Source organism: Rhinolophus hipposideros (assembly GCF_964194185.1).
Source record: "Rhinolophus hipposideros genome assembly, chromosome: 25".
NCBI lineage: Eukaryota > Metazoa > Chordata > Mammalia > Chiroptera > Rhinolophidae > Rhinolophus > Rhinolophus hipposideros.
Genome location: NC_138071.1, coordinates 22,351,894 through 22,375,239, shown reverse-complemented (window position 1 = coordinate 22,375,239; position 23,346 = coordinate 22,351,894). Strand labels below are relative to the sequence as shown.

At 42.8% G+C, this 23,346-nt stretch overlaps 2 protein-coding genes across 9 annotated transcripts in view; both read right to left on the bottom strand.

Moving 5' to 3' along the window:
* LOC308492731 (putative inactive serine protease 58) overlaps window positions 1-395 on the bottom strand; it is a 39,813-nt gene extending 39,418 nt beyond the window's left edge. Inside the window, exon 1 of the mRNA XM_081038040.1 lies at window positions 263-395. Within this exon, the coding sequence (XP_080894166.1) occupies window positions 263-320 (58 nt within the window). The 5' untranslated portion in view covers window positions 321-395. The remainder of the gene's footprint in view (window positions 1-262) is intronic.
* Window positions 1-20,180, bottom strand: part of SSBP1 (single stranded DNA binding protein 1) — a 28,179-nt gene extending 7,999 nt beyond the window's left edge. The window contains exons 1-9 of one of the 8 annotated variants that reach the window (XR_013992567.1): window positions 20,128-20,180; window positions 19,387-19,453; window positions 17,354-17,414; window positions 16,886-17,026; window positions 16,580-16,667; window positions 15,116-15,204; window positions 13,598-13,671; window positions 1,929-4,775; window positions 380-444 (exon numbers count right to left, since the gene is read on the bottom strand). Coding sequence is in view for 6 of the 8 variants with exons in the window: in XM_081038043.1 (XP_080894169.1) it covers window positions 13,628-13,671; window positions 15,116-15,204; window positions 16,580-16,667; window positions 16,886-17,026; window positions 17,354-17,414; window positions 19,387-19,410 (447 nt within the window). In the remaining 2 variants the exon portion in view is untranslated. The other 7 variants (XR_013992566.1, XM_081038043.1, XM_081038046.1 and 4 more) reach the window with 7 other exon arrangements.
* Window positions 20,181-23,346: the final 3,166 nt, after the last annotated feature.

Sequence of the window (23,346 nt, the reverse complement as noted above, 5' to 3'; positions counted from 1 at the left end):
TTTATATGATTTTACATATGTGTATATCTCACTATTATAAAACATATATGTGCCACAATCTAAATATGTGTATTTAATATATATAAAACACATGTGTTTGTGGGAACACAAAGGTTTCACAAAACCATATTTTCTCTTTCTGTTTGTGTGGCTCTCTGATATTCTCTATCCTATTCCATTTTTTTCAATGCTGCTTGATATTACAAACTTGATTTAACAACCTACTAGTGAGTTGTGATAAAAGCTGTTTGAAAACACTGACCTGGAGAATGGCGAGAAGTCCATGCCATCAAGGTACAAAGAGGAGAGTTCAGTAACATTATCCAACGACAGACAGAGGGATATGCTTTTAGGTCCCCTCAAAAGGACCGCGCAGAGTGGCAGATGAGAAATTCAGTGAATGAAACACAGTCTCTTCTGGATACATGCCAAGGAGCCGTTCACCTAAACCAAGTGAACCCCATCAATCTCGGCATTACGTGGTGTACAGGATGACACCACGAGCACACTCGAGCAGAAAACACAGCCCTTCTCAATCACCCTCAGCTTTCCCAGGCTAACTTCACAACCTGACCCCAAATTCTTCCTGAACTCGGTGCTGCAGAATGAGGAGGCCAGTTCCCAGCTGTTTCTAGGATTCCTGTAACAGGACCCTAACCCAGTTATAGGGCTTATTCCACAAGCCACCATCAACCCCATTCAGTTTTTTCTCATGGCCTCCGTCCTAGATTCAGATTTTTAATACCATGTATATCCCCTCATGAGAATAGATACACTAATGAGATTCCCTTCTCCGTGTATTAAAATTATCTAATGAGGAAAAAGTTTAGAATACACAGCATATCAGAATGCACTTCACATACCATTTTTATTTGATCATGCTTTCTTACTAGTCTGCTTATTTCCACCCCTTCCAAATGACACCTTTTTGTATCATTACTGAGCAATTTAGGGTTAAATGTACTTTTTCTTTCTTGATTATTTCCCAGGACAGTGTGTTCCATGTATGCCATGTTAGCTGGTGCCTACATTTCAATTTCCCGAAGGACTTTGTTGGATACCATCATTATTATTGCTATTATTCTATCAGGTACCACAGATACGAGCTCACAATTATATCATTCCATTTTTAACATAAATACTAAAACTATCACATTAGGACTAGACATCATAGCATTAATAATGGGTGCTTCTAAAATGTAGGCTGACCATTACCCACCAAAATAACCACGTATATTCCCAGCCCAATTCTAGAAAGCCTGCACCTTTAAACACGGTTTGTTGGATGGGTCAATAACACATCTGCGGTACTGGATCTGTGGACCTTTCACCCGAGGCTGCAGACGTCTACAAAGATAATATATTGAGAGCTCATGCTCTAACTCTCAACCACTCTTTTGAGTAAAAGCCCAAGTAGGTGTATCAGTTTGCATCCTGGCAGGAAACAATTGGCATAAACTGGGTAATTCCAGAAGAGTTTTAAAAGGGGATTGTTTTGTAAAGAGTTACTACTTACAAAAGTGGAGACAGAGTTCAGAGGACCCTTGAACACATAGTGTAGGACCCCAGGGCTAGAAGCAGTGGGGAATCACAGCGCTCAGAGAGATGGAGAGAACATGGTATGTGGAGAGGACCTCCCGACAGGAGCTGAGATTCTTCATTTGGGCGACTCCCAAGACAGTGAGCTGGGAGGACAAGCCTAACAGCCAGGTCAGCAGACTAACAGCCATTCCAACGCCATCCTCCACCCCTTCGTTATTCTCATACTTTCTCCACTGGGACTTAGACATAATGGTCCAGGCCTTTGCCTTACTCCTGCTTCAGATGCTAAGCTGCATGACAACTGAGCGGATCAACATCAGTGGTACACTCAGGCGGACATCAGGTGAGTCACAGATACCTGTTAGTACCAACCGAGGTTCACTGACCTGAAGAAGACAGAGGGACGTCCACACAACCAGATGTCCACAGCAGACCAATTGGTGACACATACCATCAGTGGAGTACCGGCTTCTGCGTCCCTTAGAATCCTTCTCTGGAAAGCACACGATGGCAAGTAGTAAGTCTGTGTACTGAGGTCCTCCGAGTCCTGAACGCTCATCCTCAAACCATATATGCACATACACGTTCTGTCTGTGGCTAAGGTGCATGAGACACATTTTCTCACTCCTGGTCTTACCCTGTACACAATCCCCCTCAGAAGGAATACGGCCCCATTTGTCGTCCTCAGTTCCATCTCCCAAACTGATAAAAGTTTGTTTTACAAAACCAGAACACGTGTTTGCTGCCTGGATGTTTCCAATCTCATTCTACCGCACCAGTGCATTAGCTACAGGCCTTCTCCTGTCAAAATGTTACCCCCAAAAGTCCATCCAGTCACTTCCTACCAGACACTGGGGAGAGACATTTCTCCAGGGCTTTCTCATACATATCTTGCTGGGTGTGCTAAGTAGGCAAGGCCCTCACCACTCTTCATCTGGGCCACTTTTTAGTGTGTTTGCAGCAAGCAACCTTGAAGGATGAGGTAATGTGCCCTTCCCGGACAAAGAGAAGCCTTGCATGGTGCTTGCTGTAGAAGTGGTGAGTTCCCCCAGCTCGGGGTCTCTCTCTTTAATGAAGCCCATCTGGGCCCTCTGCATCCCCGTGGGACTGGCAGACGCAGGGAACGGACACAAACATGCAGATGTTCATGCTGCTAGCTCTGCTGTGAAAAACAGGATAGCTGTTCTCTGACCCAGAAGTTTCCTTTCTTCTGCCTGCATCCATGAAACAGTGATAGGCTAACTTATTAGCTTGTAAATAGGGTCAAGTCAAATCCCAGATGAATTTGATCACCACTGCTTTTGGTGGCCTATTCCAGTTATTGACTCGTCATCTCTCAAGCCTATAACCCCCGTCTATGCTCTGTTCTATACCATGGGTGCCGGGATTCCACAAAGCATTTCCCAGACTCCCTTTCCAGATGCTTCGCTGTTGGTAGTGCCTGCCCGTATGAAAACTGGCAGATGAGAAGGAAGGAGAAAAAGAGAAAAATCCTGCTTCTTACTCCAGTAGTGTGGCACTTGGTGGCCATTCCTGTGATTAGGGAAAGGATCGAAGACTACAGACTGCAGGGTCCTGGACGAAACCATCAGTTCAGTGTTGCTAGTCCCCGTGTCATGCGGGGTGTCATGCGGGGTGTCATGCGGGGTCTCTGGTCCCTCTCCCCACATGAGAATGCATGATATGGTGAGGCCAAAAAGGAACACCCACGGAGCCATAGATGGGGGAGTCATACCACGATATTCTCGCTGGCGGCTGGGTTGGAGACACAGGAAGCAGGAGCCACACGATCCGCAACCCGCCGTCCACTTGTCTCTGCCAACCAACCTCACTTGCTCACTGCAATCCGCGCTTGCTAGCTCGGCCACAGCAGTTGTATCAGTGGCTAATGGCTAACCGGTTACAGCTGATGGCCAACTAGTCACAGCTGATGGCCATCCACTACCCGAGCCAGCACCTTTCCATGGGAGGCTGAGAGCCTGGAACTGCTCTCTGGGACTCTGTCCTCGCCTGGCCAAGGTGATACCTCTTCTCCGCACCAGATACAACTTGTAAACATTGCCCAGCAATGCAGCAACAGGTGCAGGCCCCAGGGAGGCCCTCCATTTCTCACCTCTGGGTATCATCCCATCTTCTTTTGGCTCCTTTTGGAAGTACCCTTTCCTTTCCCCTTCTCCTCTTCCCACACGTTTGTAAACAATCTCTTATATTAAATCCCATCTATTTGAAATACAGACACTGGTTTCATTTGGCTGACTGGACTCTGAATGCCACACCGTCCTTCCACCTATTCTGTGGTTTGGGGTTTCAGTTGTCTCCTAATTTCATCCAAGATGTAACACACATTTCTGTTTCTCATTCTCCTTGGGCTTCCGGGGTGACTTTCAAGAAGAAAAGGAAATGCATTTAACCTGTAATGCTATTTTTTAATGACAACTCGTGCCAGTAAGTTTGTAATACGTATTATTTTTGTTATTTGAATACCATCCATATGTTGCTAATTCCAAAACGTACGCCTTCATGCCAGACCACTCTTCCATATGGCATCCACCCATGTGACTTCTGTACTTGGCTCTATTAGACTTAACATGTCCAAGACAAAAACATTAATTTATTCCCATTAAAAAAAACACCCATCATCATCCATCCAGTTGCTCAAATCAGGCACCACCTAAGACTTCATTTGATTCTTCTCCTTACTATAACCCCACATCAATTCCTCAATGACTTATCCATTTTAATTGTAAAACATACCTTGAATTTTCCACGTCTACTTGCTCCTTCCTGGTCCAAACTATCACGACCTCTCCTCTGAACTACTCAATGGTCTCCTAACTCATTTCTCCACTCGTCATCTTTCCCGGCCCCAATAGATTCTCCATATAGCCAAAAGAGAGATCTCCTTAAATGTGAATGAGATCGTTTCACTGCACTACTTAAAGAGCGTCAATGGCTTCCAGGTGCAACTACACCAAAATGTACACCTCTTACACTATATCGTATACTGAGAATTTCTTCTGCATATCCTTCTGCATGCACCAGGATTCAAGATAAATTTTACAGGATTACACGGTCTGAGTTAAGGAGCAGGCTTCATTGGAATAAAACTTACATCAACCCCAGAAATGAAAGCATGGTCCCTCCTCATCTTCCTGTGATTACACAGAGGGGCCAGGGCACTTATTGGCTTAGCAGTGTACTTCGTATGCCATCTTCCCGACTGCTCTCACTTCCTAGAATGAAAGTGTAAAAGCAACTTTGTCAGTAAGAAAATACACAGTCTGCTTAGCGCCAGAAAATCTGGATTCGGGAAAGGCCTGCTGACCCACCGCTGGGAACTTGGAGCCCATGGGATGTTGTAGTTCCCACTGCTAGAAGAAAATCACCAGTTTTGTGGGAACTGAGCTTATGTGAAGGACTTTCTTGGGAGAAGTGGAAGAATCCCTCTTTTCCCAACTTGTGGTCCAGGCAACCTAGATTAAACTCCTAGCGTCATCTTTGGACAGCTTTCCTCATTGCAGTATAAATTTCTTATTAGAATAATGATCCTATTTCCCAGTTTGTCCAGAACAATCCTGGTATGTGCCTGTGATTCCAAGTAATTATTAATAATACCCCCTTTCGGTGTTTTATTCACTGAATTCTCAGGCCCTAGGCTCACTCCTTGGAACACAGAACTTCAATAGGTATATATTGAATAAATGAATTTTCTAGAAGCTTAATTTCTGCTTTATAGCTCAAGTTTTAGGTTCATTTTTTAATGTTGCTGGTGTCAGGAAACATAATGGGAAAATAAGTGAAGTAGAAGTTAGATCCTATTCCTGTACCTGCCATTTATAATCTTACATTTCTTGAGCAGCTACTATGTGACCGATACCATGCTAGGTGCAGGAAATGATGGACTAGTAAGCAAGAGAGACACATCTACAAAAAATGACAACGATGTGACCAATGGTATGAGATAAATAAACGATTGCACAGAAAAAGGACCAAATTCTGCCTGGAATTGTCACAGGCTTGAAAGATGACATTTGAGATATATCTTTAAAAATGAATAGTTCACCTGGCAGACAAGATTTAAAAAAAAAAAAAAAGTGTTTCCAGTTTTGTACTATAATGTACACTCTTGCTGTGACACCCTTGGACATGTTTCTTGGGCCACATGAACAAGTTACAGGGTGCACCCTAAAGGTGGAATAACTAGGTGAAATCTCAACTCAAGTTAATGACAAAATGTTTTCTCAAAAGGAAGTGCCAGTTTACACTCCCCACCAGTGCACGAGCTTCCATTGGTCTACAACACCTTCCCCCACACTTTGCTGTCGCAAATGTATTGAAATTTGCCAGTGTGGAAGCCTTAACATGAATTTTCATTGCATTTTCTGGTTTGCATTTCCTTATGAAGTTGACTTTTTCATATATTAATGGATCATTTATAATACATTCCCTTCTCTGTGAAATGCCTGTCTTTGCCCATTTTTCTGTCACTTTTATTGCTTTGTGGGCCTTTACCTATTCTAGATGGTATTTCAGTTATATTATTGAGGACATCTTTTCTTCCAGTTTGTGACTTATTTTGCTTCATGACTTTTGATAAACAAAGGTTATTCTTAACAGTTAAATGTATCACTATTTTCTGTTTACGTTTTTGTTTAAAAAATATTTCCATGGCTCCATTATCATAGACATTGTAAAAAATATTTCCATGGCTCCATTATCATAGACATTGTCTTATATTTTCTTCCAACTTTTCAAGTTTTGTCTTTCACAAATGAGTCTTTAAATAACCAAGAATTCATTCTTGCATAAGGTGTAAGGCAGAGATCCTACTTGTTTTTTCTGCATGGATGACAAATTTTCCTAGCATCGTTTGAGTAATTTACACTTTACCCAGTGACCTATAATGCCACTTCCATCATACAGCATTTCCATGTATGAAGGGTCTGTTTCTGGGTTCTCTATTCTACACCACTGTTCTATTTGCTTATTCCTGCATCCATAGTATACTTCATTTATCACTATAGCTTTATTTAAAAAAAAATAAGCCTTGCCAACTGGCACGGCAAGTCCGGCATCTCATTCCTCCTCTTAGGAGTATGTTGCCTTTGCTTATCAACGTCTTTAGAATGAACTTGACCAGTTCTCCCCCACACCCCCAAATCTTTTAGGAATTTTAATTCATTTTGATCTGTAACATCAGTTTGAGGAGGGCTGACATCTTTACATTATTGATGCTTCCAATAAACGTGGTGTACCAAGGATTCAGTCTTCTTTTAATGTATTTCAGTCAAGTTTTATAATAGTCTCCAAAGACCACACATTGGGAGACTCCTTTCATTTTCTGATGCTCTTGTATATGGCCATTTTTTTAAATTACATTTTCTTTGCAATCAACTTTTTTTGGTATACTAATCTCCCTTCCAGCAACACTTATTCAACTATAGATTCTTTTGCGTTTTCTATGTAATCACGGCATTTGTAACTGTTTTCTTTCCAATCTTAATTCTTTTTCTTTTTCTTCCATAACTGTGCTTGCTAGGATCTCAGTACAAGTAGGGTGTTGAAAAGTGGTGATAACATCCTTGGCTTGTTCCTGTTTTAAATGCTCTCTTCTACTTCCACGAATTTGTGAGACACACCTTTGACAGCCTGTTTTTACTTCTAAATCACAATGTCAAGATTAGCAACTGTCATCACAGAATCCCTTTTGAGTGTGTTTCCTACTTATTGCTCCAGTTTCAGCTCCTAGTGTAAAACTCATCACTTGGAGATGTCCCCTTTCTTCCTGCAAGCCCTATTATGGACTGAATTGTGTCACCCCAGGATTCACATGTTGATGTCCTAAACTCCAATGTGACTATAGGGCCTAACTAAAGATAATGGAGGCCATAACGGTGGAGCCCTGATATGACAGGAGCAGTGTTCTTATAAGAGACCAGACAGCTCACTCCCTTGTCCGCCAGCACACACACAGAGGTCACGTGAGCACACACATGGTGGCTACCTACAAGCTAGGAAACAGACCTCATCAGAAACAGACTATGCTGGCACCTGATCTTGACCTCAAACCTCCAGAATGGTAAGAAAATAAATGTCTGTCATTTATGCCACCCCGTCCATGGTTATTGTATGGCAGCCGGAACCAAGACACCACTGATGTAATAAAAACTGCTTAGGATCTAATTATCTTGCAATTAGGAAGCCTCCTCACTCCAGATCATCTTGTCTGCTGTACTGCCAGGGGAAGCCTAAGGACAAGACTTCTCTTCTTTACCTATGTGCTCCTTTACTTGACTGGGGCTATTAAGTCAGGGGCCTCATGAGGGACTAAAACTAAGCTATTTGATGGACAAATGTGCTTATATTCACTGATTGCTAAGCTTTTGTTACATTGTATGTTCTGGTTCCCTCTCCGAAGCTAGATAGAAAGAAACATAGGCTAAAAGCCTGAAGGACTGAGGGAGCAGAAGGAAGGTGTACTTCCATCTCCCTGCATGGAAGGTCATCCAAGAGAAAGGATAAGAGTAAAGAGCTGATCATGTATAGAGAGACAAAGGTTAAGAACGTGTACGTTAGTGAGGATTCGGTTTCACTGCAAAGCACAAGTACGTGGCTTAAACAAGGAAGAGATTTATTTGTGTCTCCCAAAGAAGTCCAGATGCAGACCGTCCCGGACAGGTATGGTGGTTCCATGGTCATCACAGCTCCCAGCTTCTTCTTCTTCCAGCCTGAAGATCGTCTCCTGGTCCAAGATGGCTCCTGGAGATCCAGTCATCATGTCCACATTTCAGACAAGCAAAAGCCAGATGACAGTCTGGAGAAGCATAAAGCATGAGCCTCCCAACAGAGTCAGCTCATTTAAGGAACTTTCCTGGAAGCACCACCAAATGGCTTCTGCTTGTAACCTTTAGCAACCCTTAACTGCACAGGAGAATAAAAACGCAGTATTTTAGCTGTGTGCACTGTCACCCCCACTAAAATACAGGTTCTATAAATGTAGACGGGATAATGGGTATTGTAGTATATCAACCATGTTTCTTGTTTTCTGTGTTTTACGATACACTGACATCTTGGGGCCTAAGAGAAACTGCCCCCTCCCAAGGTTAGCAAATTCCTAGTAATAACAAATGGTTTGCCTACAAGCATGCCTTTGATATGCAAACCAGCCAATCCTGAGCCCAAACTCTCCTGAGCCACCTTTCATCAAGCTCCTGCCGTCTATTCTTGGCCCAAACCACCCTAGAGCCGGGTACCTGACTAGGGACAACTCCTATATCCCAGACCCTGCTGAAAACGATTCACTGTCCACTCCTGAACTTGCTCAGCTTGCCTGTCCTGTCTCATCCATTCTTTCCCCATGGAAAACCCAATAAAAGCTCTGGCCCATATGTTCCCCTCACTCCTTCTGCCTCCTGACCTACTCAGGGGTTTCCTCGGGTGGTCTTGCATGGTGTGGCATGGGCCCCACTCTCGGGAATTCCGTATGAAGTAAGAAACTCTTCTTTCAAAGGCCTCAGTGTCAGTCATCTCTGTACCCGATTAAAACCAATTCTGGAGGTACTAACAAGTAGGCAACTGGAACCCTTTCCCACATTATGGTTTCCACAACAGGAAGCTAGAACCCAGGCAACACTGGAAAGTTATCTCATGAAGTCTGTTCCAATATGTTTGGCAAAAGAAAAAAGTCACTCTTGTCTCAACTTCTCTTCTGAGCTTGACTCATTAATCACCACCCTGCCAAACACATGCTAAAACGTCTACAATTACGTTTAAAACTAAACTCGTTCTCTTTCCTCTTCTCAAATCTGCTCCCACATCCATGTTCCTTAGTCTCAGAAACAAAGTGTCACTATCCACACAGCTGTCCAGGCAGGCACTTCAGAATCACCTTTTAACTAACTGTCTTTTCTCTTCCCACCACCATCTGTTCTGTCACCACTGGATTCTGGGCAGGAATCACGTGGTCTTACTATCCCTAACCCGGAACCTCGCCCAGGACCCAGCACATAATTGGTACCCAATGAGTGAGTCAATGTGAATCCCAAATGCCCCTCACGTGACCTTTCATCCCCACTCTGCTAACCTTTCTAGGCTTGTTCGGAGGCTTCCTAACTGCCTCCAGGCTTTCCCCCTCCTCACCCCCTTCACCTGCCTTCATCATTCTCTCTAACGCACAATTCGGATGAGCTGTCCGTCTTGGAACCTTCTTGAGCTGCCCACTGCCAACGTCCTGTGTAAGCTTTCAAGGCCCTTTACCATCTAAGCCCCAACCCACTTTGCATGTTTATCTTTACTGCTTTGTACACTTACGAGTTTCTGGACCTCCATTCGTACTGTTTCCTCTGATGAAAACTAACCTAACGATTCTCTTCTGTGCCCACTGGACTTTATTTCCACCATGACTAGAGGGCCCCTCACGCCACTTCACACTTGGCTGCCCAGGCTCCCGCTTATCCTCCCTACCGAACCCCCATCATCCTAGATTGGGAGCTCTTTCAATGCGGGAATCCTGTTATATTCACCCTTATATCCCATATGCATGCATGGCACAGAGTAGGTGCCCAACTGACTTTTGGGTTTCAAAAGGTGCTCGGATTAATTGTAGAAAGCCATGAAGGATTACAAACAAACAAACACTTCCCAAGTGGACTACGATCTCAGTAACGCATGGCCGTTAACAACAACAACAAAAGTCAGGCTCAACACACGAGAGTTACTATGCCCTCCTAAGCATCCCACGAGGCTTGATGAGCCGGCCATGGTGACGGAAGAGTGACAAGCCTCGTTTAAATCACCTCAGCAACAATAAGAACAGCCCATGTGTGTTGCGCACTTGATCCAGTTCCTATGTGCTAAGCTAAGTTCCATAACTTATCGTACTCTTCACAGCAGCCCTATAAATGGATACTATTCTTGTCCGTTTTAGTCACAGGAAAACAAAACAACAAAAATCGGAGGCAGGGAAAGTGACGAAACTCACCAGACGTCACTGGGCTAGTTAGGGAAGCAGGGATTCAAATCCCAGCTGTGTGACTACACAGCCTTAACTGGACTATTAGGACAGACCACCTATTATCAAAGGGCAGGGTCTGCAAAGAAACTGAAAAACGTCCAAATGCACTCTTGCATGCACAAACAAGACCATGAGGTCAAAAGCACGGCAGAGTAAAGGGGCAAGAAATTCTATTACTGTGGCTGCATGATTCCAACAGTCGAAAGAGCTACACACCATCCTGTCCCAGACGGCAGGACTGGCACAGAAGCAAATTACAGTCGTGAGGGGACATCGATGCTGCTGACACCTGCCAAGTGTCCTTCTCTAAAAAGTGAGCCTGACAAATGCTTGCACAACTTTCCCGACAATTTCATCTCTCAGTAGGAAGGAAACAATGGAAGACACAATGAAAGGGGCAGACACTCAGCTTAACCAGTGATAAAAAAGAAGAGGAATAATGAGAAATAAAGAGGTAGAGGTATTTCCCCCTCACTTGTAATCCTGCCCCCAACCATCATGGATTAAATTCCCAGAGTGATTCAGATGCACCCACATGGGGTCCTTTCAAGTTAGCAGTGGGGGTTCTGGGTACAGAGCCAAGAAATGGGAGGGCGGTGGGGAGCAGACAACGGGCAGAGAGCAAAACGCACGCTTCATGTCCCTAGGTTCAAACCCCAGTTGCCTCTTATAAGCTGCGTGACTCTGACTTGCTACTTGACGTCCTCCTCACACGGAAAATGGAGTTACCACTACCTTCTTAAGGTAATGTTTAAATGAGACAATGACAACAGCACTTAGCTGAATGTCTGATGCGTAGGAAGCAAACAATAAACATCAGACATTTATATGATTATCGTCACCTTGTAGGTTTCTCTACAATTCATTAACCTTGGGACTGTCTCATTTTCTACAGTGATTTGCTTGCTGCTACTCCCACCAATCTTCACGGCACAGAATGCAAAGCCTGACAGAGAAACAGTCATGTAATCCTGCCCTCATTTCCATGTGCCTTCCAGCTGAACAACGAACATGCGGAAAGCCCTCCAGAGTCGCCATGCTAGGCTGCACAGGACGGGGGCAACGGGGAGTCTGAGGAAAAGACAACCAGCCGTTAGGAACTGCAGGATCTTTGGGGAACAAAGAGAAACTACCATTAATTTCTCCCAACAGAGCCACAAAGGTTAGGCTGTAACCCAGTTGGCAGTGACAAGGAATCCCCAAACAGCGACAGAAACATGTCCGTGGTATTTCTGGATGTGTTTGGATTAACCGCCCAGCAGGATTTAAGAAGTGGATGACTCTCTGAGAACTGTGCTGGCAACAAACAGTGGCTCTCACATGGGTTGGTGTTTACAGTTGATCTCTCTGGGTAATGTCCATGTATTTAGAGGAGAATGAGAGAAAAAGAGGAAAGAAAGAAAAAGAGAAGTGACTGAAGTGTCTAAGCATGAGATTCCAAGGTGAGGGAAAATACATGGGAGGTGATCTTGCTCATCTCCAGTGCGTGAAGCATACGAGCTGAAGGTGAATGAGTACAGCAAGCCTGGCTTGGAAATAACAGAAAGGAGTAAGGACTACATCCCCAGACTCTTAACGTGGGAACTCAGAGAGCAGAGTATACGTGTACGCTGGTTAGTGGTCCCAGATGCAGGAGAAAAGATGGCTGATAGGAGGAAATGGCAATTAATTTTCTGTTTCTGGGCAAGACAGTAAAGCTAAGGAACCTTTGCTTACCCAAACTGCACTTAAGTACGATAAGCTGCTCAAGTGTGCAGAAAATATCTTAAAACCAAGTCAAGCGTCCATAACGGCGTGTGAATTATGAACCTGTTCAAGCCCGGCACGACCTCAGCTGCAGTTAGCACCACGTTCTCAGGCAGAAGGCCTAAGACATGCAGCCTAGGGCACAAACACAGAGGCTGGGCCAGAGGCCACGCTGGGGTGTGAGCGGCCCAGGCAGAACGAGGGTCTTCTACACTCTGAACTGGACAGCCTGCTGTGTTATCGGGCAACCTCTACAACTCTGCAGCAAACTAGCAGGCAGATGCGTGGAGCACGGAGGCAAACGTGAAGAAGTAAACCACGCACGGAAACACTGAGTTTGTTGTATGTAGTCCTTGTCAGTAAATTAGTAGTAGCTATTTCCAGACTCGTATAATAAAAAATAATTGTTCGTACACATGATCTATAAATGCATCAAGAGATCATGTGGAAAAATAACAGGAAAATGTAATACCTGAGTCTCTAACCTAGGGAGGCAACGTCAAAGGTTGCTTAGGGGACCTCCCGAGAGTTCCGGATGAGACTAAAAGGATAAAGAACAGGGGTTAAGGAAAACAGAGAACAGTGCAACCCCTGTCATCATCTGGACTTGAACTATTTCATCCCTGGTTATACGGTAGGTCTTTACTGCTGTAAATGCTATTTCATAAATGCTACTAGTGAAATTGTCCCCAAAACAAAGTTGTGGAAAAGGTAGGTTAGTCAGGAAGCTGTTTAGGTTAGAGACCAAGCACTACTCAGCAACCTCCTTCAATGTGGCCTGAAGCTCAATAGCCCATTAGGATCACGCATCTGCCAAGATGTACCGAGTGTCTATTCTATGCCAAGCACTAGTTAAGGGGCAGGGACACAGAGAAGACACAGTCCTTGCCTTCGAGTCTACAGAGCAAACAGATAAGAAAATCAGTATTTTCAACAGTGGGATAAGTGCCTGACATAGAGTAATGGACCATAAATAATACTGAGGGGCTGAATCAACACTGTAACAGAAGGGTGCACAAAACACAAGGGGTCTTCTCGAAGGACACTTATCCCTTTGCCATCACACAGATGAACCTGAAAACTCACTATTTTGTATACTTGTACGTAGAAACCATCTCTAAAAGAATAAATTACTAGTGAATGCCATCTTAGACAGGAACTGCCAAGGTTGATGGCATAAAAAGGGGAGGGGGAGTGACAGGAGAAATAGTATCACTCATTTTATATAAAACAATATTTTAATTCTTGTCCTTAGAAACTATAAAGACTATACATGATTTGGAAATGAGACTGTACCAAACACTGTCCAAAGACGAATCGTCCACTCTATGCCTTCTCTTTTGTCTGGTCACTCAGAAATATAATGTTATCTGTAAAGGAGACAAAGTATAAGTGTTATTTTCAGAACTCTTTCATCATCCCATATAACCATTTGTCTCTAATACACACACATTTCAGTGCTGTTAACTAAAAGGATTTTAGACAAATTCTTAAAATATTAAGTAACTCTTGCTATGTTCATGAGAAGTATTAAACAGACATAATAACGGAGCTAAAAGCTGGGCTTCGGCCGTGTGTCAACAATTCAGACCTTGTTAGAAGAGGTGGGGTATTTTTTGTCTGCCCTGAGGACAGTTAAGGTCTTCTCAGCAATAACTTTCTACAGAAGAACTAGTCACAAATTTCAGCGCTTGCAATGCTCAGACAGACGCCATGAAACCAGGTAGCAGCACATCCTTGCACAGAGGAGGACCAAGGGATAACATCCCACATGCGGGAGGTATGGAGGAAGAACAGAGTTCAATCCAAGGCCTTCTTAGCAAAGATAGCTTTATTTATGTTTTTAAGTTAAGTTTGAATACTCACATAGAAGACATTTTATTTTTAAATTTTAACACAGAATAACTTTTATATACTCATTCTTCAGAAAGTTTTTACTAATCAATATTACAGAGAGAGCATTTTTAACTGAGAACATCAGATACTGCTCTTAAAATGATGTCTCAGATGGAGTTAGTTTAGGATGAGCGAAGGAAAAGAGTTAAGTCGTATTTCCTATGTAACTCCAAAAGATCCAGATTCAAAAACTTTAGAAGTATTCAAAATGGTTATTATATAATGACTGAGTATTTAATTCATGACTACAGTCTCCTAAAAACAGAGTATTTTGGTGCAGAAGTATAATTTCAGAAGACATCACCAGACCTGCACCACTGTGTAAAGGCAAGAGTGCCACCCACTGGTCATTATTTTTAAGATGCAGACAGGATCCTAGGTGAAAAAAGTATGGCCTATAAAGTTACAACCAAATTAAACTCTACTTTCTTCAATTCAAATGTTACTAAAGATCTATTCCCTTTTACTATTAGCCATAAACCTATGCCAATTGCTCAGTCACCCATGCTCGTGTTTAAAACAAAAGCATCGTGTTAAGTACCAAAACGGTACTGAATAAATCTGCACGAATGTCTAATGCCACTCACAGTAATATAACTGGATGTTGGCACAAGCTTCTCCCTGGTTAGGTCATGTCCATCAAAGATACTAAAGTTTTTCTAACGCCAAACACTAAGAACTGGCATGGACAGTTCAATTTATATTACACTCTACTCAGTGCTACTTGTGAACTAAAACTATGAGTACAGAGGTAATTTTCTAAAAGAATAGATAAATGTAGAAACCTTTAGCAAGCCCACAAACCACTCAGAATCTTCCTGGTGAGGATTACACCCCCCCACTGAAGTTACTTATAACACAGCCAAGCTTTTAAAGAAGGGGAGGGGGAAAGAACAGCTGTTGTCACACGCTTCTTACCAGCTATGATTGTTGTTGCTTGTCGCCTCACATTATTTTTATCTGTGTATTCACCATAGTCTACTTTTCCTTCCACATAAATTCGAGACCTAAAATAAATTGAATTTACATTTTTCAGTCTAGAGATTCTAATATGTTTTACACGAGCGTAATGAGTATACACTACGGATGAAACATATAATCACACGCACCCTCATTTTTACTACCATTTCTCAAAGTTCAGAATTATAAGTACTAAAACAAAAGGTTCACACCGACTTCACAAATCTAGGTAAAAAGGACAATGTTTTCATCCTTGAATTGACTGTGGTCCTTAAGAAAGTTCAAATTAAAAAAAAATAAAAACACTGTTCAAAATCTTAAGCCAATTTTTTTTTTTTTTTAAAGTAACCATAAGACCAAGAAAATGAAAGGGTAACCTAGTGGCATCCTTTAAATCTCTAGAATTGATTCCGATGAGTCATTTTCCATTACCTTTGACTTTGGACTCCCTAACCGATTTGTTGATTTTCACTTATTTTTCAGTTCCTATCATTGAGGTTCATGAACTTATTCCCAAGGGACTTAGAACAAAATTCAAAATAGAATTTTTCAACCTAGTATTTCACTCGGAATTAATTACTAAGACTATTTCTGCACTATCTGGAACAGTGAGCTAGAACACAAGCATAACACACCAGTAGATGTAATTGCACATTGACATTTTCCTTGAAATTTCCTACATGTGCTTATATGTGTGTATTGCACGTATTCTTACATACACATATAAAGGATAACAAAGGTACATATGAAGAAAAGGTACGCAGTTATTGAAAAGAAACTGAAATTTTAGTCACTGAAATTATTTTTCATGAAATATGTTTTGTTTCTATAAAACAAGTACATTTCTAAATAATCACTAGCAACACAACTGCTGGTAAACACACCCTATTGTTCTGTGGGTTTGGAAAAGACACTCTTTATAGAAAATCAATCCAAGCATTCCAAAGGGGCCTACTATATAAAACTGTCAGATATAAAAAAAAAAAAAACTGCTGTGAATGTGACCATAATGCCTCACTGTGTCAGGCCTGACACATTTCACATCCTCCGCTAAGGACGTCATGTAGGGGACAAGAGGCACGACACCTGCCGCTGGGCAGCATGGGAACTCCAAAAAGCCTGCGCTGCACCTGCTCCCAAGGCGCTAAATACACTCTGCCTTCCCTCCAGTCTCAGCTGCTTCTATTTATGTACAAACCCTACTTTCCCACATTGTAAGACTAAACCTGGTTTTATACACCTTTGAATTAATCACACACAACAACACACCACGCGTACAGTATTAGGCACTGAACAAGTATCTCAAGTAAATATACAGTAATTAGTAGTACTCAGGAACAAGGATGCTGCACATTCCGTGAGAACACCTGTCATCAGTTTTTGAACCCTTCCAACTGTAAGATTCTTCCTTCCTCAACTTACCCCTTTTTCACATACTGATATGCTACATCTCTGAGGCCTGGTCGGAATACTGAAATTCTGTGCCATGTTGTCTTTTGACTGACATCACCTACGTCACAAGAATAGGAAACATGGTTACAAATGCCAGCAGACAGAACAAATGCCAGAAGACCACATGCCCAGCACAACCAACATCACAATTCCTAAGAGAACAGAATAAAGGTAGAGAAGAAAGATCCTTTGTAAAAGCAGCTTATCTCTAATTAGATAATTGACAGTAGACTATTTATTGCTGACAAAAGTGAAAGCCTAGTCTTTTATACTCACCCATCTGATATGCTTCATTGTCTCCGGATTTCCACATCTCATTTGTTGCTAGAGAAAATATTGTGACTGGGTTTTTCCCTTCCACCTGTCTCATGACAGGGTCCTGACCCACTCGCCCAAGTAACTGCACACGATTCAGGGCTGCAACACATGTGTCAATAAAATGAGACTGAGAGAAATGTCCAGAAGAGGAAGAGCTACAAATCCTTCAACTTCAATCTCCGCATTAAGCAAAACCCAAGTTCTTGATCAGAAAGTAAGTTAAGGGGCAAACAGAGGAAGGCTGGGAGGGAAAAGGAGTGTTAACAAAAAAGTAGCAAATATTCCTAAGACAAAGTAGCCCCATAAAACAAACAGTAAGTTCTTCGCTTTATCTTAAATTCTTCTTTAAAATACCTTTACACGTGTGAGAGAATATTAGCACACTACTAAAAGTAACATACTTTAAACTTGGAAATGACTACTTACATCTTTCGAGAACCAAGCTGCTAGCTACTTCAGACTCATGTCTTACAAACTGATGGAGCACCTAAAGTGGAATAAGTAAAACGGCTATAATTGTTCAGAAATTTTGGGGGGAAGGCAAACACAAACAGAAGACCTGCTCACATTTCGTCACCATCTAGTCGGCAGCTCCTATACATACACCCTCAGAAGAGAAGAGATGTGCTTCCCTTGTTCTCCCATCACACAGTGAGAGAAGGACCACGTAACACTAATAGGCAGCCTACTATAGAAGCCCAAAGGTACAAAGGACGTACTAAAGAGCATGCCCAAGAAAGTTAATTTATAGTCCTCTCCTGTTTCTTTTGTGGCAACCCTCCCAATTATGGAGCTTCTGTGGTTGCACACAATAGCTCCATATGAAATATGCGCTGCGAAAATTCATGTTTTCAAGGAAGCAGATAAATGTGGTTCTTTGATAAGGTATAAAGTCATAACTGTCCAAATCAGTTTATCAGAGAAAGGTAGTCGCTGCCATATCACAATAGCATTCAATGATCCTAACAGTTATCGTCACTTGATACTAGCTAAGTGTTTTACCTCCTATCGGTTAATCCTCAGGATCAAACTATAAACTGCAAAATTATCCCCATGTTAGAGATGAAAAAAGTGAAGTCCAGAGAAATTAAGCAACTTCCCCAAAATCCCACAGAAATTAAGTAGCAAGTCACACCTAGACCAGGGCCGTCTGACACCAAGGCTGCTGCTTTTGCCCTTCTGCTCCCCCTTAAAAACATTCTACTCAAGGGCTACTGCCCAGATATGAGTACATATCATTGGGCACACCACTGGTTTCAGAATTCAGAGAGCTAACCATGACATCAGAGAAACCTATGTCAAGTGATGGCACTGTGCATATTAAAAGCAGTTGTCCACCAATCCAATGAACACTCATTCCTGGGAGACTACTGGCCATGGAATCCCATCACCGTGTTTTGGGGCAGCGGGTGGGTGAGAAGATAAAGATGTTAGTTACAACATACTAAAGGACCAAGATGCTAACGAGTATCTGAGTCATCCTTCTAGAAATGTACTAATGTGAGTGCTCAGATGAGCCAGGCTGGCTAATAAATCTCACAGAACAATAATGTTTCATTTGTGGCACACAGAAATCAAGACCCAATGGAGAAGCAGAAATATGAAAAGAATTTTTAACTGGGATAACTTTTTTTTAATTTAACTTTTAACTCTTTTGTATCTGGTTTTAAAGATATATTAATACTGGAGTATTAAGACAGTAGTAATTTTTCCAAGTTTTACATTTACACACACACACACATACACAAATGTAAAAATATGTAAATATGTAGAGGTTAAAATGGGGTTCCAAGAATGCAGAGTCAATTCTCCAGTAGAGTTTAGAGATGAGAACAGGTTGCCTGGAGGAACTGATTCTTCGGTAGTCTGAACAGGATGGGGAGTAAAAGAGAAATGTTATAAAAGAGACTCGACAGAACATGGTGCCCAAATGTGGTTCGGAGAAAGGGTAGCCAGGCAGGCTAGACTGTCTGCAGAGATGACAAGTTAGATTGGGTGGAATGAGAAAGCATGTGGACGCAGCAAATTTGTGGTGATGCTGAGACTTCAGCTCCTCTCCTCGGGATGGGCAGAGGGTGTGGGAGGCAGCGGACAACAGAGGAGGTAGGTGGACAGAAAGGAACCACACGCCTATAGGGAAATGCTGGGACCGTGATGCTCACGGCCTTCGGATCAACAAAGCCTTTAGATGCTCCCTAACGGATCTAAATGCCAGCAACGCGTTTTGAAAAGTAGAGACTCCCACTAGGCAGGTGGGTAAACTAGAACATTTCTGTTTTGTTTTAGTGAACATTATTTTTCAGTGAACCCCATTCTGTTCCCATCACCCCGTATCGAATGAGGACGCGTGAAATGGACGGGCTCCAGGGCCTGTGGCCTCTGCCGTCGAAAACCTAAAGGCATCTGATCACAAAGACGGACCGTGACCCGCCTCGGCCCTAACAGGGAAGAGCGATTACCTGGGATACAGGTCTTCGAAACATGGCTTCTATTTTGCTTTTCCTGCAATTTAATTTTAGTCTTTTCCTAAACGGGGGGGGGGGGGGGGGAAAGAAAGTAATACCTCTTAGAGAAATAGCACAGATTCATTAATCCCAAATTCCTAACTGCATTCCTGATTTTGATGCAAATCTTATGACTATAATACACCAACACTCCTGCACATTGGACCAGGATTTCTCCCCTCCAAAAATACCCTTATCCCTTATGTCTTTTTTGATCCCCCTTAACTTCCTCTTCCTCCAACCTATACCCCAAAAAAAAAAAAAAAAAAAAAAAACCTTATTCTGAGCTGTTCTCATTTCCATCCCACTGTCTTCTCCGATTCTGTGGAAATGGAGGCTCCTTAGGGCAGGGACGTTTGTCTAATGTATTCACTGCGAAATCCAATCCCCCTAACGCAGCTCCCGACACATAGGAAGGGCTCAAAAAAGTATCACGATATCATCAAGAGACTCCAGCCCGAAGCGTGTTGCTGCACAAATCACTGCCTCCATCCCCGGCTGCAAAGACTAAGGCGCCTCGGGGGCTGCCCGACCTCGCCACCGGCATGGGCCGCCGCCCTTTCTCACAGTGGCGCCCGCAACCAACAAGGCGGGGAGGTGGGAGGAAACGGCCAAGTCCTCCATACACGTTTAAAGGACAGGGACAGACACCCTCCAGCACCTAGCACGGGACTCACGCCTCCCTCCCTCCCTCACCTGACGTTCCAGCCGGACAGTCTTGGGGAAGGGAGTCACTTCCGGCTGCGGCCGTGACGCAAGACTCGCGAGAAGCAGGAAAAACCGGAAAGTCCGCGGCGTGCGTCGTAGACACAGGGCCGGGCCACGCCAGGAGAATCACGCCCCCTTAACGCGTTAGTTCCGGACGCTTTTTTTCCTGACCAGAGCAGGTAAGACAGCGCCGCCAAGTGGGGAGTGTGGCTGATTTCCAGTTTATAATGAAATTATTTGATGAGGTTCCTAACTGGCTCCAGGAGGTCAAGGTGGGCGACACGGAGGATAGCTCCGCCTCTGGGAAAAACTAGAACGCCCCAAGCCTCCTAAAGAAGTAAGAAAATGAGAAACAGAAGTGGGTATAGAGCTGAGAGCGCCAAATTAAGGGGGCGCCAAAATATTGGCAGTTGGATAAATTTTTTTTGTGTGGATATTTTAATGAAATACTTTATCAGGTCAAATTAATGCGAAAATCTGTGCTGAACAACAACAACAAAATTAAATTTTAATTAAATACAAGATTTGAGCCATATTTTAATGCCTCCTGAGGCAGAAGGGAAAATGTGCACCCGCTCCTATATTTTCATGTGTTTAAATTTTTTTTCCAGAATATGAAAGTACTTGAAATACTGAATATTTGAAAAGTAAGTGTATGAAAACTCACCACATTGTTTTAGGTTTAAATACTTTATACCCAAACAAGAATGTATTATGTAATTTTACTTTCCAGGCTTTAATGGAAGTACGTTGATCGATATTTTCAAAATCTACTTATTTTCTTATTTTCAGTTGCAAGAATTGGCGTGTTTGTCCATTTTTCCTGACCAGGTGGCCATCTTTAATAATTTCAATTAACTGCAGCTCCCTGATCTTGTCTTGATTTAAAATTCTGGTATTTTATTCCACATGGATTTTTAAATTATAATCTTTAAAAATATTGCATTCAAGGATCATTCATCTTGATGGCTGGGTTTTTTAGCACCTCTTAAATTTTGCCTCATGCACCCTAATCATGGTCCTGGTAACAAAGGCGGGTATGGCGCCCCACAGATTGCAGAATACAGGCCAGAGGGGCCTCCCCTGCCCTCTCTATTTCCTGGTCTTGGCACTGTTCAGCTTCTAGAAAAGGAAGGTCCCCTCCAGATCATTCTGACATGCAAATTTCCTCAGGACCCTACTTAAAACCATTCAATGGCCCATTCCTGTCTGTCAAGGGGAAAATATGAACTGCTTAACATCGTTTCCAACACATGCCTTAACACACTTGTAAAAGTCTGACTTACTAGTTGGTGTTGTCGACATAAGAAACGTCCGAACCTGCAGAGAATTTTTGTGAATTTATTGAGCCAAACTGACGACATATACGAGGGAGCAAGATCTCAAATGCTCTGGAGAAGGGCAGTTTTGCAGCTTATTTTATACATTAGAATCAAAGGAGGAGACGTAATGAAGGTGCATGAAATCCATGGGTGGGAGATTAAGGAGGCGGGAGAAAGCATGGAGGGGGTGCAATCTCTAGGACTGGATAAAAGACAAAATGGGGAAACACACTTCTTTTACATTAGTGGGACAGGATAGTTAATAATTAACATTCAAAGCTCATAGAGATGGTATGCAGGCAACAAGATGACAGTGAGGGGTTCTGCGGCCCTATGCTCTAATGGTCTTGTGCTCTGGTGCTGGAGCTTGTGCCTTTGAGGAAAAGGAAATTCCTGACATTTCAAATGTATACAAAAGAAGAGTTGAGAGGGCTCACTTAACGGAAATATTGACCTTTGCTAAGGAAGCTGTGGACCTGGGATGTGACCACCAGTTATGACCTGCTCAGTTAGGAATTTGTGATCAGACCATCCTGGGTGGTTACTTTTGGTCACTGAGCATATCAGGCCTGCCATGTGGCCCCCCTGAGCTTGTCAGGTTTATTGCATAGCCCGTTTCATTCACAGAATATTTCTAGATGCTTAGCTCCATTTTACTTCCATCTTCACCATGTTCAGTTCCTGAAATGCCATTGTTAACTAGTAAAGATTTGAGGCTGTAAAACAAATTAAAAGTTTATTTGGGGTATACATGGGCCCTACTTCCTTGATAGCCTCCTGACTCTATTTTAAGTGACTCTCTTAGCAATGTTTATTCCATTTTGTTGTTTTCCCATTGTCACCATGTTATAACGGAACACTTGGCCTTGTACAGGAATCAATCATCCCACACTCCACCCACTATGTTACTACTGCCAGTTCCCTTCGATGATTTCCTATTTAAAAATCCTACTTCCAGGCCGGCCCGGTGGCTAAGGTGGTTAGAGCTCCGTGCTCCTAACTCTGAAGGCTGCCGTTCGATTCCTACATGGGCCAGTGGGCTCTCAACCACAAGGTTGCCAGTTTGATTCCTCGAGTCCCTCAAGGGATGCTAGGCAGTGCCCTCTGCAACTAAGGTTGAACACGGCACCTTGAGCTGAGCTGCCACTGAGGTCCCGGATGGTTCAGTTGGTTGGAGCACATCCTGTCAACCACAAGGTTGCCGGTTCAAATCCCGCAAGGGATGGTGGGCTGTGCCTCCTGCAACTAGCAATGGCAACTGGACCTGGAGCTGAGCTGCGCCCTCCACAACTAAGACTGAAAGGACAACTTGACTTGGAAAAAAGTCCTGGAAGTACACACTGTTCCCCAATAAAATCCTGTTCCCCTTCCCCAATAAAATCTTTTAAAAAAAAAATCCTACTTCCACTTGAGCTGTTGAGTCAAGTGAAAAACTGAATTCATCCTTTCCTTCAAAGACAATTTCCTCTATCTAAGATCTTTGTTTTAATGGTACCAAGATTCTCCTAGACTTGAACTTTGGAATCATCTTTAAAATTTCTCCCTGATCACTTTCATCTGTTCATCCATATTCAATCATTTGGCCTTAAAATTCTTTCTTTCTTATACTACTAATCCCTCCCTGTTTCTTTGTATTCACAAATACTTTGGGGTGGGGAGTACAGAAAAGGGTGTTAAAAAAAAAAAAGCAAAAAGCACTGTGCACATTGAAAATAGACACACCTTTCATTAATATGACAGAAGTAGAAGTTATCGAATGCCTTTATGACCATTATTTTATATCCTAGTCTGGCCATTACTTGCTCTTGGGCCTGTGAAACTGGACCTTGAAGCCAAGACCTGTTAGTACTAGCTTACCAAATTCTCTCACCTATCTATCATGAAA